At 36.2% G+C, this 24,942-nt stretch overlaps 1 protein-coding gene across 1 annotated transcript in view; it reads left to right on the forward strand.

Annotated features, from left to right (window-relative positions):
- LOC113777383 overlaps positions 1 to 24,942 on the forward strand; it is a 61,838-nt gene that overhangs the window by 31,162 nt on the left and 5,734 nt on the right. The window contains exons 7-17 of the mRNA XM_027322418.1: positions 6,284 to 6,306; positions 7,182 to 7,938; positions 8,033 to 8,148; positions 8,517 to 8,616; positions 8,704 to 8,845; positions 9,419 to 9,482; positions 9,566 to 10,364; positions 11,346 to 11,675; positions 12,493 to 13,266; positions 14,986 to 15,058; positions 15,140 to 15,225. Coding sequence (XP_027178219.1) covers positions 6,284 to 6,306; positions 7,182 to 7,938; positions 8,033 to 8,148; positions 8,517 to 8,616; positions 8,704 to 8,845; positions 9,419 to 9,482; positions 9,566 to 10,364; positions 11,346 to 11,675; positions 12,493 to 13,266; positions 14,986 to 15,058; positions 15,140 to 15,225 — 3,264 coding nt within the window. The remainder of the gene's footprint in view (positions 1 to 6,283; positions 6,307 to 7,181; positions 7,939 to 8,032; positions 8,149 to 8,516; positions 8,617 to 8,703; positions 8,846 to 9,418; positions 9,483 to 9,565; positions 10,365 to 11,345; positions 11,676 to 12,492; positions 13,267 to 14,985; positions 15,059 to 15,139; positions 15,226 to 24,942) is intronic.

Here is a 24,942-nt window from a genome sequence, read left to right on the forward strand (position 1 = left end):
CCAAACGACGTCCGAACAGATACAGATACAGATAACAGATAACAGATAACAGATTTAGATTTGTACCAAAATTGGCATATAAACAGACAAGAGAACGAGTGTGATAAAGTACACTCTCGTCTCAAACAAAATAAACAGATAGTTCAGACGTTCATATCACAGATTGCATGTTCAGAAACCGAGTTAAACAACAAGTGAGGGGAGTGGTACACTCACCGGTTCAAGTTCAGATACTTCAAAAGTTTTCACTTCAGATTGGCTTTAATCGCCAAGAAACCCTAAAATAATCAAAGTAAACCAATTGAAGGTTTCACATCTCAAAATCGAGTACACAGAATGCATATGTGAGGCTCGACTACTAGTCGTATGCCTCGCCAAATAACTACTAATGCAAGGGTGCAAAACATGATTTTTGGGAACGAAAAGGTAACATGAAGGCCTAGGCTCAAACAACCCAAAAGCCGTTCATTTCTATCAAAAGTCAATTCAACTTAAAGGAACCAAACAGCCTAGAAAATTGGACAGCATTTCCCCTAAATTTGCTTACTTTTCCAGCCGTCATGGCTTCATTATTGTCCTCAGCCAGTCCCAAAGTCACACATAACATAAGTTCATTCAATAGCCGTTTAGTAGGCTCCGAGTAGTACAAGTATAATTCAAGCTAGGGAAAAGTCCGAAAATGAAAGTCAAGCCCTAAAATATTCAAATAAGCACAATAAGACTCAATTACAAGTCATAAACCAATGCCAAATACTACCGAAATAGGGTTCCATGAGCATACGTAAGCATTAGAGGAAACCAGAAAAATCCGGAAATGGAATTAGCTTTAGCCCTGAAAGAAAAAACAGTTTTTGACCTCATTTTGCGGTAATGGTACCAAAGGCACTACGATTATCCGATGAAGGTGCAAGACCCACCGTTTCGAAGCTAAGAGATAGGGCTACAATGTTCCAGAAGGCAACTTGGTCCAATTTTGAGTGTAACAAGGTCAAAAATGCAAGATACTATACCAGAACCGGAAAAACAGATTCACCACAACGCATTCTAGCGGAAATCTCATAACTCAGGCTCTCCAAGTCCAAATCCAGAAATTCTAAAATCAGCTGAAAGCTAAGAAACAGGGATAAATTTCATCAGAAGGCCTCAACGACCAATTCGGAAGCAATTCCAGCCAAAACAACCAATTACAGGCGCAATTCTTACATTCGGGTAAAACCAGAACAGCAATAGTAATTTCGAATTTTCTCATTCTACACTACTCTGATTGACCTGAAATTTTGTAGGCACCTCTAAAATGTCATTCCCTACAACTTTCATGTTTTAAGCCAAGGCCAATTCGGCCTCTAACTAGGAGCTAAAAATTCGGGCAGAATGCTCCCTCAAGAACCCTAATTTTCTGAAATTTCTTCCAAACCAGAAATTGGTTGCAATTAATCACTTTTTCCACCTCCTAGAGTCATTATATACCATTTCTAATCATCATAGTTAGCCACACAATCATGCTTATATTAAAACAGAAAAAATCCCCAAAAATAATAAAACTTCATCACTTCAACCACAAATCAAGAAATAACCCATAAACTTGCATCTCATACTACCACTAAGCATGATTTAAGCATCAATTAAGGGAGGAGGGTGGTTCTTCACAACTTACCTTAAAACAAGAGAGAGAGAGCTATTGGACACCTTAACTTTCCAAATAACTTCACACAACAACTCACCAACACCTCCTTAAGTGGTTTTATGGAGCAAAATCAAGGTTGGATGGTTGGTTTTGATGATTTGGAGCAAGCTTGAAGAGTTTTCTTCCTTGTGCTTAGAGTAAGAGAGAGAGAAAGAGAGAAAGAGAGAGCCGACCAAGATGGAGAAGAAAAGAGTGAATTTTTGGTAATTTTTGAGATATTTTAACCAAATGGTAAAAGCATGAATAGTAGTCAAAAGTTGCAACCACTCACAAAGTGACACTTGTCACTTCATTAAAGCATCTCTATCCTTTTGTTTCCTCTCACACCAATCACATATCATCCTCTAATTATCTCTTAACACCCGATAATTTAATTCCAGTATCCAAAACTTAACCTAGTTGGCTGAATTTTTTCGAACTTTTCGCACTAGTGGGTCCCACGTCCGGTATACGCTCTTAATTTTTCAAAAACTATTCGATACTAGAAAAATCATCTAAAAACTCTATTTACTCATAAAAATTATTTTCACAATTTTTCAAATCAATAAAATGAGAAAAAACGTGCAATTAAAAGAAAAATAAAACTTAGTACTTTTTAAAAAAATTTACGGGCTCTCACACAAATGCTAAATCAAAAGAGAGAAAAAGGGTTAAGGGGTCACTGGAGCAACTGGTGCTATTCTCCGATTAAAGAGAGAGGAAATTTTATGGCGTTGACGGAGAAGAAAGTTGCCGTGAAAGTGCCAGAGGAGAGAGATGAGAGAGAGTTATGTCTGCGAGCTAGGTAACTTAAGAAAAAAATCCATGTTTAAGATGACCCGTTTAGGCTCCGTATCTCAACCCACTTTTGCATGGAATTAGAATTGGAAATATTGGACCTGTTTGACAAACAAGTTTTTAGCCAAATTTGTCTGATATAAAATTTTTTAACAACTTTAGGGTTTGTTTGACAAACAAGTTTTTAGCGAAGTTTATTTGTTATAAAATTTTTAACAACTTTATCTACGGCCCCGTTTGGTAAACAAGTTTTTTGGATGTTTGTCTAAAATTTTACTGTAACTTACCGTAGAAGTTGTAGGAAAAAATTTTAAAGTGTATAATTTTTGAATATTTTGAAGTGTATAGTTTAAAAATTTTGAGAAATTTTTTGAGATTACTGTAATTAAAGTTATTAAAAAACTTGTAACAGACGAATTTGACTAAAAATTTGTTTGCCAAACATGTGAGAACCTCGAGAAAATATATATATATATAAATATACATACATACATTCATCTACATGCATATTTCATTCGCATTTCTAATTTTTTAAATAAATTTTAGTTTTATCTTTACTTGTTCTTAACTAAGTACGTGAAAATAATTCCTATGTTATAAATACTATAATTGTGCTAAAACATTCAATTAATTGGTTTTAGTTATGTTAAATTAATATTGCATGAGTTAGATTAATTTTATTGCCTTGGTATACTTAGGACGTTAAAAATCTCGATAATCGAATCTCTGCAAGATTAGTATATTATTAGGCATTCAATTTACATTTGGGGTAAATTTTGGAATTAGATTAGAATTGAGGTCTTAGGTGAAAATTCGGAGGAAATGTGAAAAGACTAAAATAGCCTCCACAATTTCGGAAATTACCATGCAACCATCCGAGCTCCATTGGCCACTCTTCAAATCAGAACATTTCCATTCTCTGCCGGACTGCATTTCCTTTTATCCTCTCAAACACTCCACCTCCCTCATCCGCAACTCATTTCCATTCCACCACCTCAACTCACAACAACATTTCCTTTGCCTTGTTATCATCGACGAAGTGTGAGAGAGGGAGTTGCATTTCGTACTCTGCAAGTCGAGAGGAAAGAAAAGAAAGGAAGCTGCGCGAGAGCTGCAACCTTTCCGTTCTGGAGAGGGAGAGAGCAAGTGGAAGTCGTGTGAGCTGCTGATCATCACCACCTTCGTCAACTCCAGCCATCAAAACCACAGCTGCACCAACCGCAACCAGGACCAGCACATCCTGTTAGCGAGCGAGCCGAGAGGAGAGAAAATTTCAATTTCTCTGTCGCGTGAGTGAGCTTCGATCTGAGGTAATTTTCTGGATTGAGATGCATTGATCAGAGGTAGATTAGGCTGGTTATGGACATGCATGTGATATTGTACCTTCAGATGATAAGCTAAGACAATGAAAAATCTGATTTGTGGAAAAAATGGGTTTACCGAGAGCTTGTTCAGGAAATGCAGCTTTTAATTTGCTTTCTTGGGATAATTTGAGCCGATAGATGTGATTAACTAACTAAAAACAAGATTATTAAGTCTTGCATGAGGTTAATTAGTTCGATTAAGCTAGGAAATAAGAATGAAACAGAAACCTGCTGCATGCAAGCTCATCCGAGAGTAGTTGCACAAAATTCTGGAATTATGGATGAATGTTGTTGTTGCCCGAACTGATTTTGGACTGGAAATGATAGCTAATTAGTTCAGTAGTTGTGCATGTGAGATTTGAGTGCAAAATACAAGGTTTTAGCCGAAGGAAAAATTTGGATTGTGACTGATCAAATGCTGGAAAAGTTTCTGATTTTGCCGAGGGAGTGAAACTGGAAATTTCAGCTTGTTCTGGAAATCTTCTGTGGAGAATAACGTTTGGAAATGCATAAAATATGTTGTTCTAAGTCTTGCTAAATACCTAGATGTGAAGCTCTTGATATGTTGCTAGTTTTGGCCGGAAATGTTAAAACTAAGCTGCTGAAATTTTCCAGTTTCGGCCGAGGAAAGGCATGGAGAATTTTCAAGTTTTCCTTACGAATTTTGGGTTCCAAATTGTTACATTAAAGTTTGATTTGCTATATCATACCTGAGTTTTAACATGCAAGTTAGATTTGAGGGTATAGTGAAGAGATTATTGGTTGAAATCTTGGGTAAGACGTTGTATCAAATCTTGTCCCTGTGTTCATGTACATGTTAGCGACTTTTAACAGTTTCATTTTAGTTGATTCGTGATAATAAGAAATTGTTGGATACCAAGAGTTAATGATTGACGAAACCCTAGTGAAACTGCTGATTGAAATGTAATTTTGCTGTATTGGCCAACTGGGGTATAATGTGCGTGTGAATTGGAATCGTGAAATCCGTTTTGGTCCTGTGGACTTGAGTATTTTTAAATCAAGCTACGTGAATATATTTCACCTAGTATTGAACTATAAATTTTAGTATAGTACGGTAATGCTTGAAATCCGGGTGCCGGGATTTTTCTTAAAACCTCGCCAACTAGTATATCTTCCTTTGACTTAAACTAACCTTATTATTTTTTAGGAAATAGTTACACTAGTTTTAGACCTTAGATTTCTTTAAAAATTGTCCCGACCAGTTACTTTAGAGAAACTTGCCAAAAATATGAGATTCGGATAATTTTAAAGGAAAAGACGTATGAAACTTGTTTGGCAAGAAACCTTACTTCAAGTAAATTAGTTCTAGCCGCTCCGTTAGAAAGAAAAGTATTTTTTTTTAGGAAACTATACGAAATAATTTACTACTTCTACCAGTTTTAATTCTAAGTGGAATTGTCGATTTATTTTGAGAAAGTAAACTAGTTATACGCTAGATAATCTTTGATACACGAAAACCTAGAACTTGTATAGAAAACTTATAGTCTTTAAAACTTGGTTTTCTAGGGTTTAACGAGGACGCGGATTTCGATTCCCAACTTGACTTTTGAGCTTCACTCTTGGTGAGTGTCCCCGTTTGTTCTATGCTTATTTGGTTAAAATGCTTTCTTGACTCGATTTGTGATAACTTGGAAAATGGTTTCTGATCCATCGAAGTGAGCTATGTGTACTTTATCACATTAGCCTTTCGAGTGGTGACTTGCTTGAAATGTTTTCGTGAATATTCTGCTTGCACTTGCTAAGTGTTGGACGTAACGTCGTTGGGTGAATCCCTCGACCAGTCTATGGTATCTAAGTGTTGGACGTAACGTCGTTGGGTGAATCCCTCGACTAGTCTATAAAAAAGTATACTCGAGTATTACCAAACTACTATTTGCGGTATGCGGGCCCAGTAGGGGGTTGATTGGTGGATGGAGTTTGGTGAAAGCGGTGTTCTACGGAATTGCGTGTTGTAAGTACAAACGTTGACGGAGGGTCAACGGCAGTCAATTTTGATCAAGCTTTGGAAGAACGGCTCCTGAGAGCCCCTATATCCTACCTTATGCTGTTATACGCTTTCCTAATTGTTAAATTTTGTGGAAATTATTACTCGCTGTTTGATTTATGTGATTGCATGTTTCGGGGCACCACTGAGATTTAGCACACCCCACGTTATTTGTTTTCCTTGACAGGTCCTGGCATTTTGAGAAAGATTTGAACTCTACTTTTACTTTGTATGGTTGTAATTCGTACTTAACAATGTAGCTTTTGTTTAGGGTTGCCACTTGAAGCCGGAAAAGTGTAGACCCTAAATTTGTCATTTGGCTTGTATGAAACTGTTGTTTGGAATTATTTGATTTTGCTTCGTGGGCCTGAAACGCGTGAGGTATTTAAGAATCGACGATTAACTATCTTAAAATGCTGTTATTTCTGAAGTTAATGTGTTTTTGGTTTGCAGCCTATTTGGAGGAAAACGATATTGTAATAGTTTAGAGTGTGCTTCGGAAGGATTAGGCTAGTTTTCTTGCGTGAGTCTTGGCGAGAGTTAGGTAGACGGCCCGCCAACCCTCTGGTTCGCCTTAGGGGGAAGTGGGGTCGCCACAAGACAGGCTCTACAGTAACATCAAAAAATTTCTCAAAATTTTTAAACTATACACTTTAAAATATCCAAAAATTTACCCATTTCAAAAAATTTTCCTACAATTTCTATAATGAGTTGCAGTAAAATTTTAGATAAACATCCAAAAAATTCATTTGTCGGACAGGGCCTTAGCTATATTAAGCTCAAAAACTTCTCAAAATTTTTAAATTATGCACTTCAAAATATCCAAAAATTTGCACATTTCAAAATTTTTTTCTACAACTTCTAGAGTAAGTTACAATAAAATTTTAGATAAGCACCCAAAAAACTCATTAGGCAAATGGGGCCATTAGGCAAATGAGTTTTTTAAATATTTGTCTAAAACTTTACTGTAATTTATTATAGAAGTTGTAAAAAAATTTATTTAAGATGAAATTTTTTAGTGTGTTTTTGGATATTTTGAAATATGTATTTTAAAAACATTGAAAATTTTTAAACTTATTATAGATAAAGTTATTAAAAAATTTGTAAAAGACAAACTTAGTCAAAACTATTAGCCAAACACGGTGACCAAAGAATTCAAAGCATGGAAGTGGGCCCTTGTAGAATTGGAATTCTATTCTAATTCTTTTCAAAAAGCTGTATCCAAACAAAAGAATTAGAATTTTCAAAAAAAAAAAAAAAACAAAAGAATTAGAATTGGCTCTCTCCAATTTCAATTCTATGGGCCCCAATTCTATGACACCAAACACACCTTACTAAGACGCTGTTTCAGTTTCAGTGAGGAGGGAAACAACAACAATAATAGGAGTTCCAAGGTTGAAGAAGGAAAGGCTTTTGCCGAAGAAGGGGACAATAAGGAGGGCAAGAAGTTGGAGGTGAGCGGAATGGAGGAGGAGAATATGAAATTATTGGAGAATAATGGGCAAGAAGATGTTGGCAAGAATGAGTTTAGGGAGAATGGAGAGTTGGGGAACAAGGAATTGAATTTGGAGAAGGGTAAGGAAGAAGGGGCAGAGGAGGAGAGGAGGGAGAATAAAGAAGGAAAAGTGAGTGATGAGGGGGAGGAAGGAAAGGGGGATTGTGATGGAAGAAGGCGTTATGCAAGCCAGAGGAAATCGAGTGTGGAGGCGAGGTTAAAGTTGGTGAGAATGATTATAGAGGAGGAAGAGTCGGAGGAAGGGGAAAAGAGCAGAAGAAAGTGGAGAAGACGACCCAAGGGGAAGAAGGAAGTTGGCAGTGAATCAGAAGGGCATCAGGAAGATGTGAAAGGAGAAAGCAAGAAGAGAAGGCAAGGGAGGAGGCCGTCTAATGCTGCAGTAGAGAAAGGAGGAGAGGAGAATGGTGGGAGTGGTGGTGAATTAATGAGGGGAGAGGAAAAGGAGCAGGGGGAAACTGAGAAGAAAAAGGGAGGAAAAAAGCGGCACAAAAACAAAGGAGGAGGAGCTGGAGAAGAAGGAAAGGGAGAGAAGGAAGAGAAACTGGTGACGTGGGAAGAAGCTAAACCGAAGAGAGTGCTCAAGGATGAGAATGTAAGATATTTGCATTATCTGAAACTTGACAATACATAGGTTTTTTTTTTTTTTTTTTTTTTTTTGCTTTTAAATTTGAATTTTGATGTGGCAGGGTATCTTAATTGAGTCCAATATGTGTCATCAGTGCCAGAGAAATGACAAAGAAGAGGTTATTCGCTGTACCATGTGTAAGACGAAGAGATATTGTACTCCCTGCATAAAATCTTGGTATGAAATCCTAGATGCAGACAAATGAATCAAAATGTTTTTCATGTTCGTTAAGGTTCTTTAGCTGTCAGGATATGACACACTTGAAAGTGTCTATTTGTCTATTGTTGATATGGTGACCTGTTTTTGAGAGTTTGCATATCTTACTTTGAAGCTAAACATGTACTGCTTATTTTCAGTACTTGTCAAGCTTGTTGAAATTTGTCATTACCAAGTTTAATAGCAGTAGGAATTTTTGGTGGGCCTGGACTGCAGTGTAAGCTTAATCAGTTGTGCTCTTGTGAGGAATAGTCGTTTAACTAGCATAGGTACATCTTGCCTTTTCTGTAAGTGTTGGTCATTATTTTTAATATATGGCTCATATGCAGGTACCCTGGTGTTCCACAAGAGGCTTTTGTGGAGTCATGTCCTGTTTGTCGGAAGAATTGCAACTGCAAAGCCTGTTTACGCATGGAGATGCCAATAAAAGTGATTTTTCTTCCACATGTTCCTACTTTCTTGAGCGTCCTTTTCGGTATTTGATCATATGTTCTCAATTGCTATTGTTTTATGTAGGACAAGGAGAAATTAGAACTGGAATTCAGTGCTGCAGAAAAGGTTGAGTACTCAAAGTATATCCTACAACTGCTTCTGCCATACCTGAAACAATTAAATGAGGAACAGATGATGGAGAAGGAGATAGAGGCAAAGCTCAAATGTACGCTCATGTACTCTCATTTTGTTTGTAGAAGCTCTGAGATTTTGTTGTCTATGTGCTTTTCATCTTAATTTTGGGAGTAGACATGGCAAGAAACAGAAGGCCAACTCATAATTATTTTAGCAGACACATAGACGCATAATAAAGTTGTTGGATCTATTAAAGCAAGTCCTAAAAATGTGACTACTTGAGGACATATGCTTATTTAATTAACATAAGTGAATAAGTTCTCAGTTGAAAGTTGGTGATATGGGCTTTCACGTTTTTCTGGAACCATGACTTGCTTGGTGTTCTCTCTTGACACTCTCATGAACATGTTAACCAGATGCTATCCTTAAAGTGCCTTTTCTTTTGTTACTACTTAGTTTTCCTTCGTAAAATGACTTTTCTGGATAGACTTACAAGTATGGTTGCCATTTGATGTTTATGCTTTTTAACTACTAGTGTTCCTTTATGCTAATTTTTGGTCTAATGAATTGAAAAATAATAGTTGACTAACATTTGAGAACCTCCTGAAAAATTGTGTATTAACAAATGGTCAGAGGATTTAATGTACTTATTTTTGTATTGCAGATTTGTCAGTGTCAGAGATCAAGGTAGAGAGAGGAAGCTGTGAGGATAGTGAGAGAATTTTTTGGTAGGCTTTCAAGCACAATCTTTTTGCTTACTCATTCATACTCCGCATTTTAAAGAGAATGATGTTTCATCATTTATCTGCAGCAACAACTGCAAAACTTCTATTGTTGACTACCACCGAAGCTGCCCCAATTGCTCTTATGACCTTTGTCTTCGTTGTTGTCGAGAGCTTAGGGATGGCTGTCTGCAAGGGAGTGATAAGGGAAGGACTGCAGAATTTATTGATCCGGGGCCAGATTACTTGCATGGTGGTGAGACATGTCATGCTAAGGGTTCAACTAAGAGCAGAATGTGTGTTAGATGGTCCCAAACTGAAACTGATACAGAGATGATTTGTGATGCACAAATTGAGAACGCTTCTGTGGATGATGTGGACATAGTTAGCCAATGGAAATCCAGTAAAGATGGTAGCATTCCCTGCCCTCCCTCCAAACTGGGTGGCTGTAGTCAGGGATTTTTGGAACTCAAGTGCTTGATTTCAGAGATTGAGATTTCTGAGTTGCTTGTGAGGGCAGAGAAAATGATAAAAGAATTCAAACTTGAAGATGCTCCTGAAATTTCTAAGAAGTTGTGTTCGTGTTCAAAATCTGCAGATGGACTTAATGTTAGCTGTGGTAACTTGCGTAAAGCAGCTTCTCGTGAAGATTCTCAGGACAACTTTTTGTACTGTCCAAAAGCTGTTGAACTTCAGCCTGAGGATCTGAAGCATTTTCAATGGCATTGGATGAAAGGTGAACCTGCGATTGTCAGGAATGTTCTTGATACAACATTGGGTTTGAGCTGGGAACCAATGGTGATGTGGCGTGCTTTTCGCCAGATTAAAAATGTTAATCATCCAATTCTTTTGAATGTAAATGCTATAAGTTGCTTAGATTGGTGTGAGGTCAGCTTATCTACCCTTTCTGCACAACATTTACATCATCTCATATGCTTTTTGGCTTTTCTGATTCAGAAATTTATGTTTATATCCAGTTTTGGCAGATAATAGCCCAATTAAAAATTGCAGCATGTGTGGGTGTTGCCTCATTGCATTTGCAACCCCTTTCTTCTGCAAGTTGTATCTTGCATCTAGTTCTTTAAGTATAGGTTTTTTATGACAATGTTGCTCATTTTTCTGATTTGAAATATCCTTTTTGTTCAATATCTACTTTCATCTTTTCTAAAAATCAGTAGCTTTTGAAAGGCAGGGCAGAGAAAAATGTGGCTCAGTGGTTGTAAGTTAAATATATTGGGTTAGTTTAGGGTGATGGACTATGAGTTATGCATTTGTTTTGGATATACATGCTGGAAGTTGTTTGGATCGTTTATGGGGTCAGCTTGGTTATATTTTCCCAATAAAATCATTGCCTAGTGTGCTGTTTCTTATTAAGTGAATGGATCGCATGTGGTGATCTAAATTGAATAAGTAATTTGACAATGTCATGTAGGTTTAATTCAGTTCTGGAAGATTAATTCTATTTTACTTTGGGAGACCTTTTACTGTGCCTTTGAGCACTCTTCCTACACTTTGAGATCTTTTGGTCATTAATTTGTATCTTATGTTGGGTGTGTCAATGGTGCAGTAGCATTTTGTATCCTCAGATCTTATGTCAGAAATAAATGAATACTAAGCTGGATGCCTTCTGTCTGAAATGCTACTTATGTCTCCACCTTCAAGCATAATGCTCATATAACCCATCACAATTGAAAGTTCTCATTCTATAAACAGTATATTTTGTTGATATTATCTGAGTATGCTTTATTAACACCCTTGAATGAATCTCAAGATCCGCATTCGGTTCAAATGACTAAATATTGCAGTTATACAGTGTCTTGATTTGGATTTTTAATTAAATTTTTAGTACTTCTATTGCATACTTTGCAGGTTGATATTAATGTACACCAGTTCTTTCGAGGTTATTCCGAGGGTAACTTTGACAGTTATGGATGGCCACAGATTTTAAAGTTGAAAGATTGGCCTCCATCTAGTTTATTTGAGGAGCGGTTACCTCGTCATAATGCTGAGTTTATTAATTGCTTGCCTTTTAAGGTTTATACTCATCCACGTGGTGGGTATTTAAATCTTGCTGTCAAGCTTCCAAAGAATTGCTTGAAGCCAGACATGGGGCCAAAAACATATATTGCATATGGATATGCTGAGGAACTTGGACGTGCAGACTCTGTTACCAAGCTTCACTGTGATATGTCTGATGCGGTATGGAATACAATTTTGTATTAGTGGCATTTTTCTTTCTTCCTTAGCTTTAGTTATCTGGAGGGTGCGGAGTGTGGACTTAGTTTTGCATAAACTTGCAACTCAAGGCTCATAGTATAGCAACTCAATGCTCATAGTATCTCCATCAGACCTTTTTTTGTTTGTTTGCTTGTAGAAGCATTTGATGTATGGTGCAACTTGGAGTTTCTGGGATTAACTTTAAGACATCACCATGTCCCAAAAAAATTTGTTAGAAATGCCCTTGTTTAGGATAGTTGTGACATTGAAAGTTGAGTTTGAGGAAAAAATGGTGATTAATGAGAAGTCTGTCAAAATTTACACATGGTTTACTTCCAATTTTGTCATTGGACTTGGTAAATAACATTTAAGGTGGCGGTCGTAAAGCATAAAAGTTACTTTCTCACATCCTTTGGAGTGGCAAGGTGTTAAGACTTTGGAAATCAGGAAATGTCACATAACATTTTATTGCATATTATTGCTGTCAATTGTTAGAAGTTGTCTTAACTTTGGTTGGCTTAGAAGTAAATTGGAGCTAGAATAATGCATTCCAGAGTGCTGGATTACCCGACTCTGAAAAATGTTCTGGTGATTATTACCCAGGCTCCTAGATTATGGTGAAAAATGATAGAAAATAGTGCTTTGAGTAAATTGGAGCAGTGGGATTTAAATGGCGGGGGTTTGACATTTAGAGGAACTCTAGTACCATGGACCATCTGCATCTTTGTTACCTTGTTCTCCTCTTAAATTGCTTTATGTACTTATATTGTTCCTTGTGAATGTTCATTGCTGATTTCAGGTGAATGTGCTGACACATACTGAAGGTGTTGTCCTAAAACCTGAAGAGCTTTTGAAAATTGAAAAATTGAAACAGAAGCACTCTGCACAGGATGAAAGAGAGCTAAGCAGATATGGAAAGACATCTCATCATATATTTGACATGCAGGATGAGGCTGAAGGGAAAATTTCTGTAAGCAACTGTTTGAGGATTCCGCAGAGGGTGGGGATTGATGTTTTGGAATTGAATTCTGAAACCAAAGAACTCAAAGTATCTGATCAGGTTGGGGGAGGCTTGCAAACTATGTTTGAGAAGGGAGGGAGGAAGAATGGAGATAATGGAGAAGTTAACCATGAGACTATGCATATTGATACTAGTGCTAGTGGCAATGGTGTGAAGGAAGGTGGTAAAAGGAAGAGAGGAAGAAAAAAAGGAGAGAAGAATAAAGCTGAAAACATTGAGAGAAATAGTCTGATTGATGCTGAAAATGTTGATCAAGAAAATGGAAGATCTTACATCTCACTGGAAGTTCAGAGAAGTCATGATACTGAGCTTGAATTTGTTGATGTGCAAAATAGAGTTGAATGTAATGAAACAAGTATAGATGGAAAATTGGATGAAAGGAAGGGGGTAGACGTTGTTGAAGTCTTAAGAAACAATGTTGAAGGGTTTGCGGACATGGATAGTGGTGCTTTGTGGGACATATTCAGGAGGCAGGATGTGCCTAAATTAGAACAGTATCTCATGAAACACTATAAGGAATTCAGACATGTTTATTGTCGTCCACTAGAACAGGTAGCTACTAATTTGCAAATGCTGTCTTCTTGATGTTACCTTAAACTTATTTTGTTGTTTGCAGTTTCTTGGTTGTCAATTCAACTTGACATATGGGTGATGCTTTTGCATATTGTGACCGTTCATGGTATCTTTTCTCCTGGTTTGTCGTCTAATAGAACTAGCCCCACTGTTTAGAAAAGGAAGACAATCGTCTGTACTTGTTCTCTCATCCCATTTAGATATTTGATGCAATTTGTGTCTTTGTAAAATGCAATATCTTGGAAACATTTCAGTCTTTTTACTAGAATAGTTGTATATACACCTCATGCCAAATAGCTTATGTTATGGTTTTTGCTTCATTTTTTTGAAGTTTGGACCTTTCTCTGAATGTTTGATATATTTTCAAATTAGTATATGATTGATTAAGCATTTTTTTTCCTTTTTTGGTTTTTCATTATAATGGTCATTAGGCTGCATGTCTGTGGCATAGTCAGAGAGTGCGAACGAAATTTCATCAGCAATTGTGTAGCCATGCTAGCAGTTACAGCATTTTATTAAAGTGACTGAGTTAAAGTTGCTTGAGTAATGAGATTACTGATTTAGGCATCTGCACATTGGCAAACCAAGAATTTTTCTCTTGGTTTGGAACAGCTAAACAGATAATTAGATAATAGAAGGGCTTAATCAAGTATTACCCACCTGTAATTAGGGTTAAGCAGCAAATTGCCCACTTTATTTAAAAAACCTACAAATTGCCCCCTATGACTGCTAGTCAAATGTACGTCTCTAGCAGCAGGACAATTTGCCTTCATTATTACACATTGTTAGATGATCTTTTTTCTTTTCTCTTCTTCATCTTTTCCTATTATGTATAAATTTCTTTTTAGTCCTCCATATCGACTATAATATACAAATTTTGAGAATAATGTACCAAAGAATTTCTTTTTGTTGTTTAGCATAAACTTGTTTTCTTATGAACAATTTCTTTTGATGCATAAACATATTTATCATTATTTTGTTGTTTAAAATATTTAACTATTCTGAACTATTATACAAAATAAGTGTGTATTTAATAAATGTAAATTAAGTAGTTTCCATTTTTTATTAACAATTTCTTGTTGTGCTTTAACTGTAGATAAAATGTTGCTGATGCACTAGTATGCATTACTTGTTACTGAAAAAGATATTACATAAAATACTATTACTAAATATACACTTATTAGTCTCTTATAATTATAATAATTTATAATAGTTAAATATTCTACAGAAAAAAATGTATATGTTTAACTGTCAAATGAATTGTTAATAAGCATAAAGAAGAAAAGAAGATGAAGAAAAAGAGAAAAAAATAAGGAAAATATGTATTCTAAAAATTTAATTTTTTTAGTTACAAATGCATAACCAGATTTGTTAATAAAATAGAAATTACATAGAATAAATGTATACTTTTCAATTTAATTTCTCTTTCCTCTTGTTGTTGTCCTTATTGCATAACCTCTTGTTGTTTAATTTCTTTTACAAGAGGGCAATATGTAATTAAGCCTAATAGAAACTTGGTATGACTGAAAGCCAGTGTGGTAAAATGAATTCTTGAATGAAATGTTTGGATAAAAGTTTATATGATTGTTTATTTGCAATTTTCTGTATTGTTTCCTCTAATGCGGTGGAAGCTTTGTGCTCTTCAGATAAATGTTTGTCTTCCGCTAATTTGTCTACATCTTTTACATTTTATGTCAGGTGGTTCACCCAATACATGATCAAAGTATATACTTAACTATGGAACATAAGAGGAGGCTCAAAGAGGAATATGGTTAGGTTTTTGTTGTAGTTCTTTCGGCATATGGTTAGTCTTACTGCACGTTATTGAACATGGTTCTATATGGTTGTATAGGTATTGAACCATGGACTTTTGTTCAAAAACTGGGCGATGCTGTTTTCATACCTGCTGGCTGTCCTCACCAAGTCAGAAATTTGAAGGTAAGTTATTGTGTTAAGCATTTTCTTATCTCCTTTTCTGAAAGCATTTACTTTGTGTAACTTGTTATTCATTTTCTCAAACAACAACTAACTTTGAGGTGAAGAAGTCCATTGTCATGCTATAGTGCACCAAGAAACAATTTGCTTGTACATCAATCATGATTCAAATTCAAACGTCATGTGTCATCTCTTATAACTACACGATGTATAGTTGCTACTTGTAATAGTCAAAATTATTTCGGTACGGTTGATAAATGTATATAATAATACGTTGTCTTCAAATTTCTGCAAGACATGGGTTTGAGATGGTGTAAATTCTAATTGAATATATAGATGAGTTTTAGGTTACATTCTTTTGTATTTAGAAACATGTATTTGGTGATCAAGTGTAAAGATGATGCAGTTTATTATGGCTAGATTTGAATGACAGAATGGATGGTTTGGCATTGGTGAGAGAGGTTTTTTGAGGAGAAGATACCTTACAACTTGAACTTGTTTTCTAAAGGTGGTGGTCTTCTTTTTTCTCCCATCTGTGATCTTTTAGGCTGTTTTTTTTATTCATTTTAGCATGTATTTTAGATGGTGCTGTGGTCTTCTCATGTTGTAGATGCGTGGTGACATTGTAAAGTGTTTTAGTTGCCAGGCATGATGGCAGTTCTTTTTTTTTTCTGCTGTCTTCTCTGCGATCTTTTGGGCTATTAATTGAAATTCTTGATGTACCTTAAATAGGCTAGATCCTTTATTATCTAAATGACATTTGGTTTGTGGTGCTTATATTGGTTTACGAGGTAAGTTTTGGACCCAAGGACCTTTACTGGTCTAAATCTCATCCGCGGATTACATTTGCTGGAAATAAGTGTAGTCATGAGAGGGGATTAGTTGAATTAAATATCTACCATTTCCCTATTAAAAGTAAACAGCTAAAATGGCTTATAGTTCACAGCCTGTAGCCAGCTTTAGCATGTAGTTGCTGAATTCTCTTTCTCTTCCATATTTCTAATAGATAAAGCACAGGGTGGGCTTTCTCTTCTGATGTTATTATGTTTTAATGTGTATGATATTCTTCTGGTTTATTTGTTATTCAAGCCATACAACTTGAGATTCCTGCATTGATGTTGGATAACCTTTGCGCTAATAAGAAACAATAACCTTCATGCTAATGTTGTAAGATAACAATTGTGTGGACATTTATAAGGTCGGTAACCAAAATGATAACTTTGATTTAACATGATTGTTTGGGAACCGTACTATCTAAGGATGTATGTGATGATTGCAAACTATAAATCAATCTGTTTCCAAAAGTTCACTTGTTTGGTGTTTTATTTGTTTTGCGTTGCATAAAAGTTAATATCTTGAATTTCTTCTTAGTTATGGAAGTCATTTGGTACTCTTTGTATGATGTTCTGAGGACCATGCCAATGTAGAGCTTCGTTTTGTCATGAAAACATCACTCTTAGACAGTTTCTCCTTTAGATTTTCTCCCAAGACTTATCATGTGGCAATGGCAGTCTTGACATGGAGCCTGGGAGAAGGTAAATGAGAGTTTTGACTCTCTGGATAAATGTGCCCCTTTGTAGGTTTTATGTCCTTTTGATCAAATGAATCTGCACATTGCATACTTCACCTTCTGAGTACAGATTCACATGTTGCAGTTAATGATCCCGCTAGAGGAATTTTTTACTTGTTTAATAGAATCTGAACCCATCAAGAAGCTCACTTTTTACTATTAGTCATTAGCCAATATGAGATTCAAACTTAGTATCCCATTTAAGTGTAACCGGTTTGGAAGAAGAATTTTTCAATGTCACCTTTTTTTATAGCCTTATTATCCATGTAAGGTGGAGCTAAAGAAGACATTTTAATTGGGAGAGGATATAACTTTAATTTTAATATTAAACTGTGTTTAAGCTAGTTTGTGAAATTTACCATGAAACAGGACAACAAATTCTCACCACTTATTCACTTATAACAGGTAAAAAATAAGTATACCATGAAAATCATTTATAAAGGTAATGTACCACTACTCATGGTGTCTGTGAAAGCTCTACCTTTTGCTGGTTCCGTAAATGATTTTGTTGTTTAGTCATGTTTACATGTTAAAAGTGATAAGTGATGAGAACATGATTTCTGTTGTCTTGGTAAAGTTTGCATGCTAGATGAACTTAATTATGTATTGCGATAAAAGTGGTCCAAGCTAGTGCATACATATTATTATGTTTCATCCTTGTTGAAAACATGGAATTGTTTGTTTCACATCTTCTATTGATGCTTGAAGTCATGATATTGCTGCACAAAATATGGTTGTTGAAACATTTTGTTTAGTACTATTTCAAACCTATGCTACAAAATATTTTTTTCCTCTCTCTGTCTATTTTCCTTTTTTTTGGGGGGGGGGGGGGGGGGGGGGGGGGGATTAGGGTTGCATGCCTTGATTGAAGTAGGTGCATTCTGTGGTGGGTTATTGCCTTGTGCTGAGCAATCTTCATTCTGTTTTATCAGTGAAACTACAAGGCATATTTTTTAGGCTGGGAAGAGCGGGTCATGTTTGAATTTGTAGTTGGGCTACATAGTGGTAAGGGTGAAAATATTAATATTAATGAAAGATGCTCCAAGTAAATTTAGTTTCATAGATTAACTTGAGAGGGTTGCTCCCAACAAGCAGTTCAATGAATCTATGCATGAAATACCTTGAGATAGTCACTTATTTATGGATGTTAAGCTTTCAACATCGCCCTCTTATTTTTGCCAATGTTATCATGAAAAGATGTAGGAGTTGAGCAAACCTCAGCTGCAGGATGATTTGTTTTAGATTATAATAATGATTCACATTCTTTGGTACTGAAGGTAAGATGTAGAAAAACATGCTTTTGAACTTTGTAGAATAAAAGAAGGCGATTTGTGTATGGATCATAAATGAATACTATCTGGCCGGGGATGAAGATTCATTTGAGCTGACTGCGTTGAAGTTAATGGTTACTATAAAGATTATACTGTTGTTTTGTATCATTACAGTATGAACATATCCAGTACCTGATTTTTTTGTACTAATGAATCCTTTGTCAGCATTTGCTGAATGATATCTCTTGATTTTCATAATCATCAATTGATCAAATGATGGGGAATTTGTCTTTGGAAGGCTGCAGCATAATTCATCTCTGTAGGATATTCTATTAATAACATGAGGATGGCCTTTATTGTCTCCTCTTTGCTATCTCCAATATGATTATTCGATTATTTGGATACACACCTATGTGAGATGAAACTAGATAACAGTAACCTAAAAATAGCAAAATAGCTTATTGGCTAAGAATGTGTATCATGGCTTGTTCATTTACTCAATTAACCTGCTTGTCTGATGATTTTCATTCTACCAAGTTCTTTCTTCCTCCCATGAAGTATTCTGTTCCCTATTACTTTTTCTATTTCTTCCCCTCCTTTCTCGCCTAGATGGGGAATTTGTCTAAGGAGGCTGCATACTTCATCTTTATAGGATATTCTATTAATAACATGAGGATGGCCTTTATTGTCTTCTCTTTGCTATCTCCAATATGATCATTTGATTATTTGGATACACACCTATCTGAGATGAAACTAGATATCAATAACCTTAAAAATAGCAAAATAGCTTATAGTCTAAGAATGTATTTTAAGAGAATAGCTAAAAAACAGTTTGTAACTGTTGTTAGGATTATGAATGCATCATGGCTTGTTCATTTACTCAACTAACCTGCTTGTCTGTTCATTTTCATTTTACCAAGATCTTTCTTGCCCCCATGAAGTATTCTGTTCCCTATTACCTTTTCTATTTCTTCCCCTCCTTTCTTGACTATGTGATCACTTTCTTTCTTTCCTCCACTGTCTGCCACTTCCACAACCGCTCACTGTCCAAAATCCTTTAAAGCCAAAGCCTTTATGTATGCTCTTTCTTCCTGACAGACAACCCACTTTCAACTGCCCCCATGATTGATCTCCAATCTGCAGCCTTTTTGGGGATAAAGTATAACATGGTCCTTTCATGACCTTCACTCATTATGTTCTTTAGTTTGCACACCTGCCAACCATTGTAAGCACCTTCATCTTTCTAAAGATTTCATCAGCCTATACTTGCAATTGTCTTTACCAAGTTTTTATAGTAATGCAGGACCATGGCCTTTGAAATTGCCTTTAGGTGGTTGTTCCTTAAGGTGTTGCATTAGTTGTTTTGCAGCTGCTTTAATGGTTGTGGCGCATGTGGTAGATATAGCTGTAAACGAGCTGAATCGAACCGAGTGTCTCATGTTTGAGCTCTGTTCGTTAAGCAATTCGAACAACGTTCGTGTTCGTTCGTTAATTTTCGAACTTCAAACCTTTGTTCATGTTCGGCTCGTTAAGCAAAGTTTATGTTCGAGTTTGAGTTCGTGTTCGTGTTAAACGAGCCGTTCGCGAACATGTTCGAAATGCTCAAATTCAAATTACTTTAAGTTTTAAATATGCCATACAAATCATTAATCATTCTAAAAAACAATTAAAGCACTAAGTGACTAAATTCCATTATTCATTAACTATATAACTAACATTAACATAAAAATAACAAATAAAACCCTCCAAATATAAAAGTCTAGCCACAAAATTAACCTTAAAATTTGTCAAATGATAATTGTGCCCATGTTTGCAAACGTTCGTTAAAACTCGCGAACATGCTCGTGTTCGCTCGATTATTAATTGAACAAAAAAATTCATTCGAATTCGGTTCGCTTAAGGTTTCGAACGAGTTTTTCACATACACGAATGTGTCAAAACGAACTGAGCTACCGAACAGTTTGGTTCATTTAACAGCTCTAGTGGTAGACAACTAATTCACTAAGGGCTTTTGGTCTTTTACTATCTAGGGTGATGGTGGTGTTTCGCAGCCCTATAAATAGACTATTTCCTGTAATGCAGTTGATGGAACTGAAGCATGTTAGACGAGTATTGTGGACAGTTCAAACTCTCAAACAACTAGTTGTGACAGCTTAAATGGAAGTTTTTATGGGACATGTGATGTAGGTTGTCAAGGGGAAATTCATGATTTCACAAATAGTGGTAGTTTAACAATTTGGAGTTTATCAAATTTATGATGACATTAGACTTGAATATGCTGCATGACATTGACAACTGCATGAAAGAAGTCCAGAAATTGCTACAGTAGCTGAAAGTAAGAATGTCTACCGTGTGATTGACACAAGGTCTAACTTTGTTGATTTGAAGTTTAATGCTCAGTTTGAAGATGCAGTTTGCTTCAATTCAACGTTGTTAAAACTCTCCCAGAGAATCTGGTGTGATGCATATGAATGTATTCTGAGCTTGATGCATATATCCAACTTTGAGTTTCTTTTTGCTACTGGATCATACAATCTATTGAGGATTTTTGCAAATCCCCTTGAATTGAAATAGACAGCAATCTTCTGTAGGTAACTAAGCAAGTTTATCACAATATGACATAGATAGGTTGCAAGGATCACTCACAATGTGACAAGTACAAGGACTGTTAGTACATTAGTTTATCCCAATGGTTTTAAAGAAGTCCAAGAGGCGATAGGAATATTTAAATACTTACATGGTGTAAACTAAGAAAAAGGGAGAGAAAATACTTTTCTTCATATCACTTTGGACTACACAATATACAAATATATATACACAAGTGGATACTATGATCATATGATACTATAATCATACTATTACCTAATTAATATATGATACTATAATCACATGATACTATAATCATATGATACTATAATCAATCAAATCTAATCTTTCCTAATATTTACAATGTCAAATCTTTTCATAATATCAGATTACCTATCTTCAACACTCCCCCTCAAGATGGAGCATAGATATTAATCATGCCCATCTTGCCACAAATGTAATCAATTCTCGGACTCTTTAGAGGTTTAGTGAAAATATCCGCTAACTGTTCTCCAGTTCTCACATGACTGGTTGAGATCAAGTTTTCTGAATTTTTTCACGAACAAAGTGGTAATCAGCTTCAATATGCTTTGTTCTCTCATGAAAAACTGGATTTGATGCTATATGAAGGGCAGCTTGATTGTCACACCATAATTTCATTGGAAGTGAATTATTGATTCCCACCTCACACAATAATTGATGTATCCATATAAGCTCACAAGTGGATTGTGCCAAAGATCGGTATTCGGACTCTGCACTAGAGCGAGATACTACACTTTGTTTCTTACTTCTCCACGATACCAAATTACCTCCAACGAAGACACAATATCCAATTGTAGATCTTCGATCAATTTTAGAACCTGCCCAATCCGCATCTGAGAAGCATTTAACATGAGAATGACCATGATTACCATATAGTATACCACGTCCTGGAGCTCCTTTAAGATAACATAAAATTTGCTCTAAAACTGCCCAATGGGTGGTTCTTGGTGAGGACATAAATTGACTCACAATACTAACCGGATATGCAATATCTAGACGAGTCACAGTAAGATAATTCAACTTCCCCACTAATCTCCGGTACATTCCAGGATCTGAAAATAACTCCCCATTATCTGCTGTAAGTTGCATGTTGGGGATCATTGGTGCACTGCATGGCTTAGCACCTAACTTTCCTGTTGCTTTCAAAAGATCAAGAACATACTTCCCTTGGCATAAGAAGATACCTTGTTTACATCTTGTAACCTCAATGCCTAAAAAGTATTTCAACATACCCAAATCTTTTGTCTGGAAGCACGAATGAAGAAAATCTTTAAGAGCTGTAATACCTGCATTGTTACTACCAGTAATAACAATATCATTAACATAAACCACTAATAGGATAATACCAATTTCAGATTGTTGATAAAAGACAGAACGATCAGAATTACACTTCTTCATGCCAAACTCTTGAACCACCTCACTGAATCTCCCAAACCAAGCACGAGGACTCTGTTTTAAACCATATAGTGACTTTCGGAGTCTACAAAGCTTACCAGACTCCCCCTGAGAAACAAATCCAGGTGGTTGCTCCATGTAAACTTCTTCTTGCAAATCCCCATGAAGGAATGCATTCTTAACATCTAACTAGTACAAAGGCCAATTATTAGTAGTAGCAAGGGAAATAAATAATCGAACAGAGGTGAGTTTTGCTACAGGAGAAAACGTGTCTGAGTAATTCACCACATATGTCTGAGCATACCCTTTTGCAAGAAGACGAGCTTTGAGGCAAGCAATAGAACCATCAGGATTGACTTTTATTGCACACACCCATTTACAACCAATAGGTTTCTTACCTGTTGGTAGATGAACCAAATCCCAGGTACCATTATTATCTAGGGCTATCATTTCTTCCTCCATAGCAGCCCGCCAACCAGGATGCTCCAAAGCCTCAGATAAGCGTTGAGGAAGAGATATTGAATCTAAGGAAGTAGTAAAACAACGCAAGGAGGGAGACAAATTGTCATATGAAGCAAATGATGAAACTGGGTAAGTGCACTGTCTTTTACCTTTTCTTAAAGTAATAGGCAAATCAAGACTGGAATCTAGAGACTGAGGAAGCGGTGGATCAAGATTCGGATCTGTAGACAGAGAAGATGGTGGAAGATGCGAGTCTATGTGTTGAGAACGACGAGAATACACTTGAATGATCGGTGGTCTTGTAGGAACAGTTGTTGTAACAGTGTAGACTAGAATATCATCTCCCTCCCCCTGACTACTGTAGACATTAGACTCAAGAAAAAATGGATGTGTCTCAAAAAATGTAACATCAGCAGAGACTAAATAACGATCTATACTTGGAGAATAACATCTATACCCTTTTTGAAGACGTGAATAACCCAAAAACACACACTTGAGCGATTTGGGATCTAATTTAGACACCTGAGGACGGGTATTACGAACAAAACAAGTACACCCAAATATGCATTGCTCAATGGGGAATAAAGATTGGGTTGAAAACAAAATTGAATAAGGAATCTCACCAGCAAGCACAGAAGATGGCATGCGATTAATTAAAAAATAGGCTGTTGAAACCGCATCTGCCCAAAATTGCTTAGGAACCTTCATGTGAAATAGAAGGGCTCTAGCAATTTCTAATAAGTGCCTATTTTTCCTTTCAGCAACACCATTTTATGGTGGTGTGTTAGGACATGAAGATTGGTGAAGGATTCCATTTTCTGACATATATGAATTAAAGGGTTTAGAAAAGTACTCTTTTGCATTATCACTTTGCAAAATGCGGACAGATACATTGAATTGTGTTTTTATTTCAGAACAAAAGGAACAAAAGATATTAAATAAATTTGAACGACTTCTCATTAAATATAACAAAGTAACACGAGAATAGTCATCAACAAAGGTGGCAAAATACTTAAAACCAGACTTAGATACTATTGGACAAGGGCCCCAGATATCAGAGTGCACTAATTCAAAGGGGGATGAAGCCGTTTATTGACTCTAGGCAAGTAAGGCAAACGATAATGTTTGGCAAATTGGCATGACTCATAATCTAAAGGGGATAAATTTTGAAAATTTGGACACAACTTTTTCAAAATGGGTAGAGATGGATGACCCAAACGACAGTGAATTTCAAGCGGAGTCAAGGTGGAGGAACATGCAACAGGTTTCGGCACTTTTGATGAAGGGGTTTCAAGTGTATACAGACCGCCAGACTCACGTCCTTTACCAATAATCTTCCCCGTCATAAGATCCTGAAAAACACAATATTCAAGAAAGAATGAGACAGCACTTGAGAGCTTTTGTAATTTTACTGACTGAGAGTAGATTAAACGAAAAATTAGGTAAGCATAAGACTGAATATAAGGGGATAGATGACACAGGAATTGCTATACCAGAACCCACAACTGAAGCATATGACCCATCAGCCAAAGTAACATTCGGATGATCTTTGCTAGGATTAAAAGAGAAGAGGATATCTTTATTACCGGTCATATGATCTGTTGCACCGGAATCGATGACCCATTTGTTAGAAGATGACACAAGGCATGTAGTAGGTTTACCTGAGTGATCAATAGAAGGAGGATTGGTACTAGAAGATGGGTTAGCAGATTTTTGTGAGGCTTGGAACTCAGTAAAGCGGGCTAACTCATCAGCAAAGATGAGTATGGATTTGTCAGACGGCACATAATTATTTTCCTGGGATGCGAAATTTGCAAACGGGGACTGCTGTTGAGGTCTACCATGAAGGTCCCAACACGTATGCATGGTATGGCCTGGTTTCTTACAGTGATAACAGACTCGCTTATTTGAGTTGTATTGTTCATGACCAGCAATCCCATCAGTCCCATTTTTGCCACTGTTTCTACCATTATGACAAGCTCCACTTTGACTCGCGAGAGCACTAGTAACATTGGAAGTAGACAAAGATCCCTCGGTTCTCAACACTCGTGTGAAAGTTTCATGGAGGGAAACATTCTCTGGGCTAGAGAGAATTTGTGTTCGAGCAGCATCAAACTCAATTGGTGATCCTGAAAGAAAACTCATTACAGCCATTTGTTCCCGTTGAGACTGTTGAGTTTTTACATCAGTACTAAAAGGAAGGAGAGAATTCAATTCCTCGTACACGTTTAAAATTCATAAAATATTCTGTAAGAGATCTCTGCTGTTTTTCCGAACTGTAAAATTCCTTGCAAACATGATATATATGATTTAAATTACCCTTACCAGAATACAAGAAAGCCAAATAATCCATGAGATCTTTAACAAACTCACAATGATTGATGAAACTGACTA

Source organism: Coffea eugenioides, chromosome 7 (genome assembly GCF_003713205.1).
Source record: "Coffea eugenioides isolate CCC68of chromosome 7, Ceug_1.0, whole genome shotgun sequence".
Classification (NCBI taxonomy): domain Eukaryota; kingdom Viridiplantae; phylum Streptophyta; class Magnoliopsida; order Gentianales; family Rubiaceae; genus Coffea; species Coffea eugenioides.